Consider the following 13,625-nt stretch of genomic DNA (forward strand, 5'->3'; position numbering starts at 1 on the left):
GCCTGCAGGTGGTGCTATTATCTGTTATATTATACAGGAGGTGCAGTAACATCAGGCAGCCTGCAGGTGGTGCTATTATCTGTTATATTATACAGGAGGTGCAGTAACATCAGGCAGCCTGCGGGTGGTGCTATTATCTGTTATATTATACAGGAGGTGCAGTAACATCAGGCAGCCTGCAGGTGGTGCTATTATCTGTTATATTATACAGGAGGAGCAGTAACATCAGGCAGCCTGCAGGTGGTGCTATTATCTGTTATATATTATACAGGAGGTGCAGTAACATCAGGCAGCCTGCGGGTGGTGCTATTATCTGTTATATATTATACAGGAGGTGCAGTAACATCAGGCAGCCTGCAGGTGGTGCTATTATCTGTTATATTATACAGGAGGTGCAGTAACATCAGGCAGCCTGCGGGTGGTGCTATTATCTGTTATATTATACAGGAGGTGCAGTAACATCAGGCAGCCTGCGGGTGGTGCTATTATCTGTTATATATTATACAGGAGGTGCAGTAACATCAGGCAGCCTGCAGGTGGTGCTATTATCTGTTATATATTATACAGGAGGTGCAGTAACATCAGGCAGCCTGCAGGTGGTGCTATTATCTGTTATATTATACAGGAGGAGCAGTAACATCAGGCAGCCTGCAGGTGGTGCTATTATCTGTTATATTATACAGGAGGTGCAGTAACATCAGACAGCCTGCAGGTGGTGCTATTATCTGTTATATATTATACAGGAGGTGCAGTAACATCAGGCAGCCTGCAGGTGGTGCTATTATCTGTTATATATTATACAGGAGGTGCAGTAACATCAGGCAGCCTGCAGGTGGTGCTATTATCTGTTATATATTATACAGGAGGTGCAGTAACATCAGGCAGCCTGCAGGTGGTGCTATTATCTGTTATATTATACAGGAGGTGCAGTAACATCAGGCAGCCTGCAGGTGGTGCTATTATCTGTTATATTATACAGGAGGTGCAGTAACATCAGGCAGCCTGCGGGTGGTGCTATTATCTGTTTTATTATACAGGAGGTGCAGTAACATCAGGCAGCCTGCAGGTGGTGCTATTATCTGTTATATTATACAGGAGGAGCAGTAACATCAGGCAGCCTGCAGGTGGTGCTATTATCTGTTATATATTATACAGGAGGTGCAGTAACATCAGGCAGCCTGCAGGTGGTGCTATTATCTGTTATATATTATACAGGAGGTGCAGTAACATCAGGCAGCCTGCAGGTGGTGCTATTATCTGTTATATTATACAGGAGGTGCAGTAACATCAGGCAGCCTGCAGGTGGTGCTATTATCTGTTATATATTATACAGGAGGTGCAGTAACATCAGGCAGCCTGCGGGTGGTGCTATTATCTGTTATATTATACAGGAGGTGCAGTAACATCAGGCAGCCTGCAGGTGGTGCTATTATCTGTTATATATTATACAGGAGGTGCAGTAACATCAGGCAGCCTGCAGGTGGTGCTATTATCTGTTATATTATACAGGAGGTGCAGTAACATCAGGCAGCCTGCAGGTGGTTCTATTATCTGTTATATTATACAGGAGGTGCAGTAACATCAGGCAGCCTGCAGGTGGTGCTATTATCTGTTATATATTATACAGGAGGTGCAGTAACATCAGGCAGCCTGCAGGTGGTGCTATTATCTGTTATATATTATACAGGAGGTGCAGTAACATCAGGCAGCCTGCAGGTGATGCTATTAGCTGTTATATATTATACAGGAGCTGCAGTAACATCAGGCAGCCTGCAGGTGGTGCTATTATCTGTTATATATTATACAGGAGGTGCAGTAACTTCAGGCAGCCTGCAGGTGGTGCTATTATCTGTTATATATTATACAAGGGGTGCAGTAACATCAGGCAGCCTGCAGGTGGTGCTATTATCTGTTATATATTATACAAGGGGTGCAGTAACATCAGGCAGCCTGCAGGTGGTGCTAATATCTGTTATATTATACAGGAGGTGCAGTAACATCAGACAGCCTGCAGGTGGTGCTATTATCTGTTATATATTATACAGGAGGTGCAGTAACATCAGGCAGCCTGCAGGTGGTGCTATTATCTGTTATATAATATACAAGGGGTGCAGTAACATCAGGCAGCCTGCAGGTGGTGCTATTATCTGTTATATTATACAGGAGGTGCAGTAACATCAGGCAGCCTGCAGGTGGTGCTATTATCTGTTATATATTATACAGGAGGTGCAGTAACATCAGGCAGCCTGCAGGTGGTGCTATTATCTGTTATATTATACAGGAGGTGCAGTAACATCAGACAGCCTGCAGGTGGTGCTATTATCTGTTATATATTATACAGGAGGTGCAGTAACATCAGGCAGCCTGCAGGTGGTACTATTATCTGTTATATTATACAGGAGGTGCAGTAACATCAGGCAGCCTGCAGGTGGTGCTATTATCTGTTATATTATACAGGAGGAGCAGTAACATCAGGCAGCCTGCAGGTGGTGCTATTATCTGTTATATTATACAGGAGGTGCAGTAACATCAGGCAGCCTGCGGGTGGTGCTATTATCTGTTATATTATACAGGAGGTGCAGTAACATCAGGCAGCCTGCAGGTGGTGCTATTATCTGTTATATTATACAGGAGGTGCAGTAACATCAGGCAACCTGCAGGTGGTGCTATTATCTGTTATATTATACAGGAGGTGCAGTAACATCAGGCAGCCTGCAGGTGGTGCTATTATCTGTTATATTATACAGGAGGTGCAGTAACATCAGGCAGCCTGCAGGTGGTGCTATTATCTGTTATATATTATACAGGAGGTGCAGTAACATCAGGCAGCCTGCAGGTGGTGCTATTATCTGTTATATATTATACAGGAGGTGCAGTAACATCAGGCAGCCTGCAGGTGGTGCTATTATCTGTTATATTATACAGGAGGTGCAGTAACATCAGGCAGCCTGCAGGTGGTGCTATTATCTGTTATATTATACAGGAGGTGCAGTAACATCAGGCAGCCTGCAGGTGGTGCTATTATCTGTTATATTATACAGGAGGTGCAGTAACATCAGACAGCCTGCAGGTGGTGCTATTATCTGTTATATTATACAGGAGGTGCAGTAACATCAGGCAGCCTGCAGGTGGTGCTATTATCTGTTATATTATACAGGAGGTGCAGTAACATCAGGCAGCCTGCAGGTGGTGCTATTATCTGTTATATTATACAGGAGGTGCAGTAACATCAGGCAGCCTGCAGGTGGTGCTATTATCTGTTATATATTATACAGGAGGTGCAGTAACATCAGGCAGCCTGCAGGTGGTGCTATTATCTGTTATATATTATACAGGAGGTGCAGTAACATCAGGCAGCCTGCAGGTGGTGCTATTATCTGTTATATATTATACAGGAGGTGCAGTGACATCAGGCAGCCTGCAGGTGGTGCTATTATCTGTTATATATTATACAGGAGGTGCAGTAACATCAGGCAGCCTGCGGGTGGTGCTATTATCTGTTATATTATACAGGAGGTGCAGTAACATCAGGCAGCCTGCAGGTGGTGCTATTATCTGTTATATATTATACAGGAGGTGCAGTAACATCAGGCAGCCTGCGGGTGGTGCTATTATCTGTTATATTATACAGGAGGTGCAGTAACATCAGGCAGCCTGCAGGTGGTGCTATTATCTGTTATATATTATACAGGAGGTGCAGTAACATCAGGCAGCCTGCAGGTGATGCTATTATCTGTTATATTATACAGGAGGTGCAGTAACATCAGGCAGCCTGCAGGTGGTGCTATTATCTGTTATATATTATACTGGTGGTGCAGTAACATCAGGCAGCCTGCAGGTGGTGCTATTATCTGTTATATATTATACAGGAGGTGCAGTAACATCAGGCAGCCTGCAGGTGGTGCTATTATCTGTTATATATTATACAGGAGGTGCAGTAACATCAGGCAGCCTGCAGGTGGTGCTATTATCTGTTATATATTATACAGGAGGTGCAGTAACATCAGGCAGCCTGCAGGTGGTGCTATTATCTGTTATATATTATACAGGAGGTGCAGTAACTTCAGGCAGCCTGCAGGTGGTGCTATTATCTGTTATATATTATACAAGGGGTGCAGTAACATCAGGCAGCCTGCAGGTGGTGCTATTATCTGTTATATTATACAGGAGGTGCAGTAACATCAGGCAGCCTGCAGGTGGTGCTATTATCTGTTATATATTATACAGGAGGTGCAGTAACATCAGGCAGCCTGCAGGTGGTGCTATTATCTGTTATATATTATACAGGAGGTGCAGTAACATCAGGCAGCCTGCAGGTGGTGCTATTATCTGTTATATATTATACAGGAGGTGCAGTAACATCAGGCAGCCTGCAGGTGGTGCTATTATCTGTTATATTATACAGGAGGTGCAGTAACATCAGGCAGCCTGCAGGTGGTGCTATTATCTGTTATATATTATACAGGAGGTGCAGTAACATCAGGCAGCCTGCAGGTGGTGCTATTATCTGTTATATTATACAGGAGGTGCAGTAACATCAGGCAGCCTGCAGGTGGTGCTATTATCTGTTATATATTATACAGGAGGTGCAGTAACATCAGGCAGCCTGCAGGTGGTGCTATTATCTGTTATATATTATACAGGAGGTGCAGTAACATCAGGCAGCCTGCAGGTGGTGCTATTATCTGTTATATTATACAGGAGGTGCAGTAACATCAGGCAGCCTGCAGGTGGTGCTATTATCTGTTATATATTATACAGGAGGTGCAGTAACATCAGGCAGCCTGCAGGTGGTGCTATTATCTGTTATATATTATACAGGAGGTGCAGTAACATCAGGCAGCCTGCAGGTGGTGCTATTATCTGTTATATTATACAGGAGGTGCAGTAACATCAGGCAGCCTGCAGGTGGTGCTATTATCTGTTATATATTATACAGGAGGTGCAGTAACATCAGGCAGCCTGCAGGTGGTGCTATTATCTGTTATATTATACAGGAGGTGCAGTGACATCAGGCAGCCTGCAGGTGGCGCTGTTATTGACTCTTCTCTCCATAGATGACCCAGGGTCAGAGTTCGCTCCAGAGATTCCGCTCGTGCTTGTCTTACGACTTCTTCCGGAGGCTGGCGGAGTCGTACGTGGAGGGGATGGTCCCCACCACTGGGTCGGAGGAGGAGCGTCAGAGCTGTAAGATCGCGCTGTGCTTCCACGCCACCACCCGACTCGCCGCGCTGGACAATCACCCCATGAACCGGATGTTTGGGTTCGGAGCCCGATATCTGAAGGAAGATTACAGCGAGTGGATCCGGGAGCACGGGGGATGGGTAAGATGAAGGGTTAATACCGGGGGGCGCTACGCTAGAAGCTGGTGATATATAACGGATCGGGGCTGACGACTTATCAACAAATGTTTTATCTTCTAGGAAAAAGTAATGGGAATCACAGACGCCCAGGAAGAGGAGGAGTCAGTGGAAGACTAGGGTGCAAGAGGCGGAGTCAGACACCATGTGATCTCAGGGATCTTGGATGAACTCTTTAGGACAATGAGTCTTCTATTTATTTAAATTCCAGGGACAATAGAACATTTTATGCTTTGGACTAAGCTCCGCCCCTGCGCTGCAGAGATGGAAGGGACGGCCCCTGAGGAGCCGGCTGCAAACATTGTCATAGATTCCTGGATACAAGAGGCCGAGGCCGTGTCCTCCTCGGGATTGCTGAGCAGCCGCTGCCCCTCCGCTCATGGGGGTGGATGAGAGGCGGGGCCTGTGGATCGGGCCAAGAGACTTAAAGTTAATGTGATCATTTAATATTATAAGACTTACCTGCCTAGTACAGAGTCCGGGGGGAGGAGCTTGTACTATATAGATCAGTCATATGTCTTGTTTTTTGGTTACGTGATTGGCGAGTCATATGGGAGCTCTCTACCAGTACTGTACCCTACCTCTGCTACCTGTCCTATACTTCCCTGTCCCCTACCTCTGCTTCCTGTCTTATACCAGTACTGTCCCCTACCTCTGCTTCCTGTCTTATACCAGTACTGCCCCCTATCTCTGCTTGCTGTCCCCTGCTGCCCTCTATCTGCACCTGGAGGGAAATCTCATGGGCGTGGTGCTTTTTTATTGAGCAGTGTTGCTTTACAAAGAGGCGGAGCCTGTAATGAATATTCATGAGCCATCCGGACACTTATAATAAAGACATTTCAGGTTCTTCTATTTTGCTCTCCATCACATTGTCCTACAGGGACTGGGCAGAGTGAAGCCCTCAGCCTGATCATGGGTGACAATGGAGAAGCTGCTTGGGGAGACCACGAGCGCCCATGCACCCGAGCACCCACGCTCCCGAGACAATCCATCCCAACATTTCTTCTAGAACATAAACCCTAAACTTCCGTAGTTTTCATAATCCTGAAATCTCTTCCACGTGACAGGAGGAGGAATGGGAAGAGAGCGGCCGAGGCCAACGCTGGAGAAGACATCATAGAGGAGGAGAAATGGGAGGAGAGCGGCCGAGGCCAACGCTGGAGAAGACATCATAGAGGAGGAGGAATGGGAAGGAAGAGCGGCCGAGGCCAACGCTGGAGAAGACATCATAGAGGAGGAGGAATGGGAAGGAAGAGCGGCCGAGGCCAACGCTGGAGAAGACATCATAGAGGGGGAGAAATGGGAAGGGAGAGCGGCCGAGGACAACGCTGGAGAAGACATCATAGAGGAGGAGAAATGGGAAAAGAGAGAGCGGCCGAGGCCAACGCTGGAGAAGACATCATAGAGGAGGAGGAATGGGAAGGAAGAGCGGCCGAGGCCAACGCTGGAGAAGACATCATAGAGGAGGAGGAATGGGAAGGAAGAGCGGCCGAGGCCAACGCTGGAGAAGACATCATAGAGGGGGAGAAATGGGAAGGAAGAGCGGCCGAGGCCAACGCTGGAGAAGACATCATAGAGGAGGAGGAATGGGAAGGAAGAGCGGCCGAGGCCAACGCTGGAGAAGACATCATAGAGGAGGAGGAATGGGAAGGGAGAGCGGCCGAGGACAACGCTGGAGAAGACATCATAGAGGAGAAACACTGGAGAAGACATCACAGAGGAGGAGAAATGGGAAAAGAGAGAGCGGCCGAGGCCAACGCTGGAGAAGACATCACAGAGGAGGAGAAATGGGAAAAGAGAGAGCGGCCGAGGCCAACGCTGGAGAAGACATCATAGAGGAGGAGGAATGGGAAAAGAGAGAGCGGCCGAGGACAACGCTGGAGAAGACATCATAGAGGAGGAGAAATGGGAAAAGAGAGAGCGGCCGAGGCCAACGCTGGAGAAGACATCATAGAGGAGGAGGAATGGGAAGGAAGAGCGGCCGAGGCCAACGCTGGAGAAGACATCATAGAGGAGGAGGAATAGGAAGAGAGCGGCCGAGGCCAACGCTGGAGAAGACATCATAGAGGAGGAGGAATAGGAAGAGAGCGGCCGAGGCCAATGCTGGAGAAGACATCACAGAGGAGGAGGAATAGGAAGAGAGCGGCCGAGGCCAACGCTGGAGAAGACATCACAGAGGAGGAGGAATAGGAAGAGAGCGGCCGAGGCCAACGCTGGAGAAGACATCACAGAGGAGGAGGAATAGGAAGAGAGCGGCCGAGGCCAACGCTGGAGAAGACATCATAGAGGAGGAGGAATAGGAAGAGAGCGGCCGAGGCCAACGCTGGAGAAGACATCATAGAGGAGGAATAGGAAGAGAGCGGCCGAGGCCAACGCTGGAGAAGACATCATAGAGGAGGAGGAATAGGAAGAGAGCGGCCGAGGCCAACGCTGGAGAAGACATCATAGAGGAGGAATAGGAAGAGAGCGGCCGAGGCCAACGCTGGAGAAGACATCATAGAGGAGGAGGAATAGGAAGAGAGCGGCCGAGGCCAACGCTGGAGAAGACATCATAGAGGAGGAGGAATAGGAAGAGAGCGGCCGAGGCCAACGCTGGAGAAGACATCATAGAGGAGGAGGAATAGGAAGAGAGCGGCCGAGGCCAACGCTGGAGAAGACATCATAGAGGAGGAGGAATAGGAAGAGAGCGGCCGAGGCCAACGCTGGAGAAGACATCATAGAGGAGGAGGAATAGGAAGAGAGCGGCCGAGGCCAACGCTGGAGAACACATCATAGAGGAGGATGAATAGGAAGAGAGCGGCCGAGGCCAATGCTGGAGAAGACATCACAGAGGAGGAGGAATAGGAAGAGAGCGGCCGAGGCCAACGCTGGAGAACACATCATAGAGGAGGAGGAATAGGAAGAGAGCGGCCGAGGCCAACCCTGGAGAAGACATCATAGAGGAGGATGAATAGGAAGAGAGCGGCCGAGGCCAACCCTGGAGAAGACATCATAGAGGAGGAGGAATAGGAAGAGAGCGGCCGAGGCCAACGCTGGAGAAGACATCACAGAGGAGGAGGAATGGGAAGGAAGAGCGGCCGAGGCCAACCCTGGAGAAGACATCACAGAGGAGGAGGAATAGGAAGAGAGCGGCCGAGGCCAACGCTGGAGAAGACATCACAGAGGAGGAGGAATGAGAAGAGAGCGGCCGAGGCCAACCCTGGAGAAGACATCATAGAGGAGTAATGGGAACGGAGCAGCTAAGGCCAAGCATTGGAGAAGACATCATAACGGAGGAGGAATAGGAAGGGAGAGCGGCCGAGGCCAACGCTGGAGAAGACATCATAGAGGAGGAGGAATGGAGCGGCCAAGGCCAAGCACTGAAAAAGACATCATAGAGGGGGAGAAATGGGAAGGGAGAGCGGCCGAGGCCAACGCTGGAGAAGACATCATAGAGGAGGAGGAATAGGAAGAGAGCGGCCGAGGCCAACGCTGGAGAAGACATCGTAGAGGAGGAGAAATGGGAAAAGAGAGAGCGGCCGGGGCCAACGCAGGAGAAGACATCATAGAGGAGGAGAAATGGGAAGGGAGAGTGGCCGAGGCCAACGCTGGAGAAGACATCATAGAGGAAATGGAATAGGAAGAGAGCGGCCGAGGCCAACGCTGGAGAAGACATCATAGAGGAGGAGGAATGGGAAGGGAGAGCGGCCGAGGCCAACGCTGGAGAAGACATCATAGAGGAGGAGGAATGGGAAGAGAGCGGCCAAGGCCATCGCTGGAGAAGACATCACAGAGGAGGAGGAATGGGAAGAGAGCGGCCAAGGCCATCGCTGGAGAAGACATCATAGAGGAGGAGGAATGGGAAGGGAGAGCGGCCGAGGCCAACGCTGGAGAAGACACCATAGAGGAGGAGGAATGGGAAGAGAGCGGCCGAGGCCAACGCTGGAGAAGACATCATAGAGGAGGAGTAATGGGAACAGAGCAGCTAAGGCCAAGCATTGGAGAAGACATCATAACGGAGGAGGAATAGGAAGGGAGAGCGGCCGAGGCCAACGCTGGAGAAGACATCATAGAGGAGGAGGAATGGGAAGGGAGCGGCCAAGGCCAAGCACTGAAAAAGACATCATAGAGGGGGAGAAATGGGAAGGGAGAGCGGCCGAGGCCAACGCTGGAGAAGACATCATAGAGGAGGAGGAATAGGAAGAGAGCGGCCGAGGCCAACGCTGGAGAAGACATCGTAGAGGAGGAGGAGGAATGGGAAAAGAGAGAGCGGCCGGGGCCAACGCTGGAGAAGACATCATAGAGGAGGAGAAATGGGAAGGGAGAATGGCCGAGGCCAACGCTGGAGAAGACATCATAGAGGAGATGGAATAGGAATAGAGCGGCCGAGGCCAACGCTGGAGAAGACACCATAGAGGAGAAGGAATGGGAAGGGAGAGCGGCCGAGGCCAACGCTGGAGAAGACATCATAGAGGAGGAAGAATGGGAAGGGAGAGAGGCCGAGGCCAATGCTGGAGAAGACATCATAGAGGATGAGTAATGGGAAGGGAGCAGCTAAGGCCAAGAATTGGAGAAGACATCATAGAGGAGGAGGAATAGGAAGGGAGAGCGGCCGAGGCCAATGCTGGAGAAGACATCATAGAGGAGGAGGAATAGGAAGGGAGAGCGACCGAGGCCAACGCTGGAGAAGACCTCATAGAGGAGAAACACTGGAGAAGACATCGTAGAGGAGGAGGAATGGGAAGAGAGCGGCCGAGGCCAACGCTGGAGAAGACATCATAGAGGAGGAGGAATGGGAAGGGAGAAGCCAAGGCCAACGCTGGAGAAGACGACATAGAGAGGTCTGGCCAGAGGGATGAGAAAAGGGAAGAACCCAATGACATGGAATCTGGTCTGTACTGAAATGACTCATGTGTAGAGCGCCGTGTGAATGGCGTCCACCACTGGTCTGATATGTTCAACATGGGAACGGTAGGTCATTAGACACATCCCTCATACACACCAACACCTCAGGTCTCCATCACGTCCAGGGTCTCCACATGTCTCTAGTTATGTCCAGTCATCTGGCTGCATCCTAGATGACATGGTTTGAGTTCTCGGGTTACCCAACAATTTCTTGATTCCTTGTACAAGGTCAGATTTTTCCGATTACGGAGATTAAAGTTAGACATTTGGAAGCTCTTCATTTCATCTTCACATTCCAGTAGATGCTCTGATACTTCTCAAACATTACGAAAATTGAGGGATCTGTTGCGTCGTCTACACAGGAGTCACAGTGCCACGTTCTGCCTGATCTCAGCGGTGGACGCTTCATGATCCTTCCCACTACGTGGTCTCCCACCAACACACGAGATACAAAAAGCCTCCGTGTCCCATCAAGTGTCGGCATGGAGTAATCATGGGAGTACGAGGTGTCATTGGAGAAGAAGCTTCCTACGGGGAGAAGGTGGAAGGGTTACAGGTAGTCTGGAGTACAGTAGTTCATTGTAGGAGGGTAATGGATCTACAGCTAGAGGACACCATCTATGACTGCCCAGAAATCTAGTTGGAGATCAGACTAACATGGTGGCCAACCCAAGTGGGGCCTTCTCTGTAGTTGTGGCACCTTGTCCATACACCGTGCCAGGCCGTGCCAGATGCATCAGTCAAAGTTCTCATTACAGATAGTGCATGTCGATGCTTTCTCTGTGCCATGAAACAATCAAATTTCCTTCGCATCTCGCACCCTGTTAACCTTCATCATCTCTGCCTAAAAAAAATTACGAAACCAAGACCATAAAGGATTCCCCAACCTGACACATTCTGCAATGTAGAGATACAACTTTATTAGTACACGAAGCACAACTATTGGGAAATGGCCGTGGTTGATGGTTCATGTTCCAGCCTTCCGTGAAGTAGGCCAAGAGTTTGAGTGCCGAGGGGAGTCCTCTCAGCTGTGGAGATGAGGAGCTGACCTACCACTGGAACACCCGGCCACAGAGACGGGTTCTGGAGACGCCACAATTTCTTTACCGGTGACCGTCTTGGTAAAGCTGTGAACAATTTCCGAGAACTCGCAAGTCCCAGCCCGGAACTTTCCATGTGGGAGAAAAGAAGTTATCACCTCCTGGGCCACATCATCTACCATGTCAATGGCTCTGTGTATTATTACCGCACATTTAATCTCTGTCAAGGCCTCGGCGTCCCATCTACTTGGGCAGATGTTACCCTCCAGCAGGGATGATCCTGTTGTTGCAGATTTTGTACTAAAAAAAGTGAGTATGAAGAAGGAACATAAAAGCCACCACTCTGGTCCCTGAGATGCCTTCACCTTCTTCTTAGGACTTTCACGTCTTCAAAACCGATAAACCTCGGTCTCCACTGAACCCAATTTTCGGTCCACATTCCTTTGCTTCATTTCTGAAACAGAATTTGGTGAAGGCTGGACTTCCATGGACCTTTCAGGATGTAGTCCCCAAAAGTGTGTGAACAGAACAGTCAGAGGAAAGAGTCATCGTGTCCCCTCCCGGCAGTAGAAAGGCGGCTCTTGGTACAGATCAAGTTGGTTTTGTTGTTACTTTTTGTTTTGGTATCTTATGGTCTTTCCTGGATTGAGGGCACCACTGCCCCCTAAATTATTGATACTGGGGTTCCCTTACACTTCAATGGAAGTGGAAGCCAAAGATGTATGAGATGTTTACAGGGCACTGAAGCCGCTCATGAACCCACAATGGTGACCTCAATTAGGTTTAGAATCGTTGCCTGGACCTCGTGGAGCATGTACACCTGGTCACCGAAAGGAAGGACAGGGGAGGGGTCGTAGTGATACACGTCCTCGATATCTGGAGAGGATAAGGTGGTGCTCACTCATGTCATGTTCTCGAAAGACAAAAATATCACTGGTCAGTTCTGATCTATAAGCACAACCAGAACCGGAACGTGTGTCTAGGCTCAGGCTTCAGTGGTGAAGTTCTAATGAAGGCGACAATCACGCTTAATCATTGCAAACAACTAAAAAAAAAGCTCAGAATAGATCCCTCCAGTCATAGGCACCACAAAGGCCAAGGACCACCATCTGCTCACCAACCAGGTGTCCCACCTCCTCTTCTCCAGACACTATGGTGGTGATACCTGATAGAGGAAGCTCCGCACCCTCCTCCTCCTCCTCTCCGGACACTATGGTGGTGACACGTGATAGAGGAAGCTCCGCACCCTCCTCCTCCTCCTCTCCGGACACTATGGTGGTGGCACGTGATAGGGGAAGCTCCGCACCCTCCTCCTCTTCTCCGGACACTATGGTGGTGACACGTGAAAGAGGAAGCTCCGCACCCTTCTCCTCCTCTCCGGACACTATGGTGGTGGCACGTGATAGGGGAAGCTCCGCACTCTCCTCCTCTTCTCCGGACACTATGGTGGTGACACGTGATAGAGGAAGCTCCGCACCCTCCTCCTCCTCCTCTCCGGACACTATGGTGGTGGCACGTGATAGGGGAAGCTCCGCACCCTCCTCCTCTTCTCCGGACACTATGGTGGTGACACGTGAAAGAGGAAGCTCCGCACCCTTCTCCTCCTCTCCGGACACTATGGTGGTGGCACGTGATAGAGGAAGCTCCGCACCCTCCTCCTCTTCTCCGGACACTATGGTGGTGGCACGTGATAGAGGAAGCTCCGCACCCTCCTCCTCTTCTCCGGACACTATGGTGGTGGCACATGATAGAGGAAGCTCCGCACCCTCCTCCTCTTCACCTGCAGCATCTCCCACGCCTCCTGCAGAACAAAAATACGTGACCGAGCGCCATCAAAAGGGATGTAGACAACCCAAGATGCTAAAGTCTTCAAGATGCAAAGGGCAAAACAATTGTCCCTCTCCAACACACCAGGGCCTTCGGCAATACCCACACCAGTTCTGGAGGAAAGTTTCCTGGATTTCAGGGCCAAAAGTCTGAGATAGAAGAAGATAGAAAATCAAAGGAATAAGAGAAGTCCAAAGCAAAAACCTAAAAGACCACAAAACGTCTAATACTGAAGTAACATTAACGGGACACTCCGTGTCTCCAGTAGCCTCCGCAATAGAGAAGAGCTGACAGGGGGGTCACAGACAGCACCCACTTTACACCCCAATCTCCCACCTAAAACCACTACAAGCTGAGAGATCCTTCTGCAGTCACCGGATACTACAATACACATCCCGGTGTACAATTGTGCACATTTATACACACGTATCATAGACTCACATACAGTATATACACAAATACTCACATACAGTAAGCATACACTATATATACACACATACAGTATATACACTAA

General features: G+C 49.5%; 1 protein-coding gene across 2 annotated transcripts in view; it reads left to right on the forward strand.

The window, feature by feature from the left end:
• Positions 1 to 6,212, forward strand: part of BCL2L14 (BCL2 like 14) — a 30,450-nt gene extending 24,238 nt beyond the window's left edge. For both annotated transcript variants that reach the window (XM_072144863.1, XM_072144864.1), the window contains exons 5-6: positions 5,058 to 5,324; positions 5,424 to 6,212. In XM_072144863.1, coding sequence (XP_072000964.1) covers positions 5,058 to 5,324; positions 5,424 to 5,480 — 324 coding nt within the window. In that variant the 3' untranslated portion in view covers positions 5,481 to 6,212. The remainder of the gene's footprint in view (positions 1 to 5,057; positions 5,325 to 5,423) is intronic.
• The last annotated feature ends 7,413 nt before the right edge of the window (positions 6,213 to 13,625 follow it).

This window comes from Engystomops pustulosus, chromosome 4 (genome assembly GCF_040894005.1).
Source record: "Engystomops pustulosus chromosome 4, aEngPut4.maternal, whole genome shotgun sequence".
In the NCBI taxonomy this organism is placed as follows: domain Eukaryota; kingdom Metazoa; phylum Chordata; class Amphibia; order Anura; family Leptodactylidae; genus Engystomops; species Engystomops pustulosus.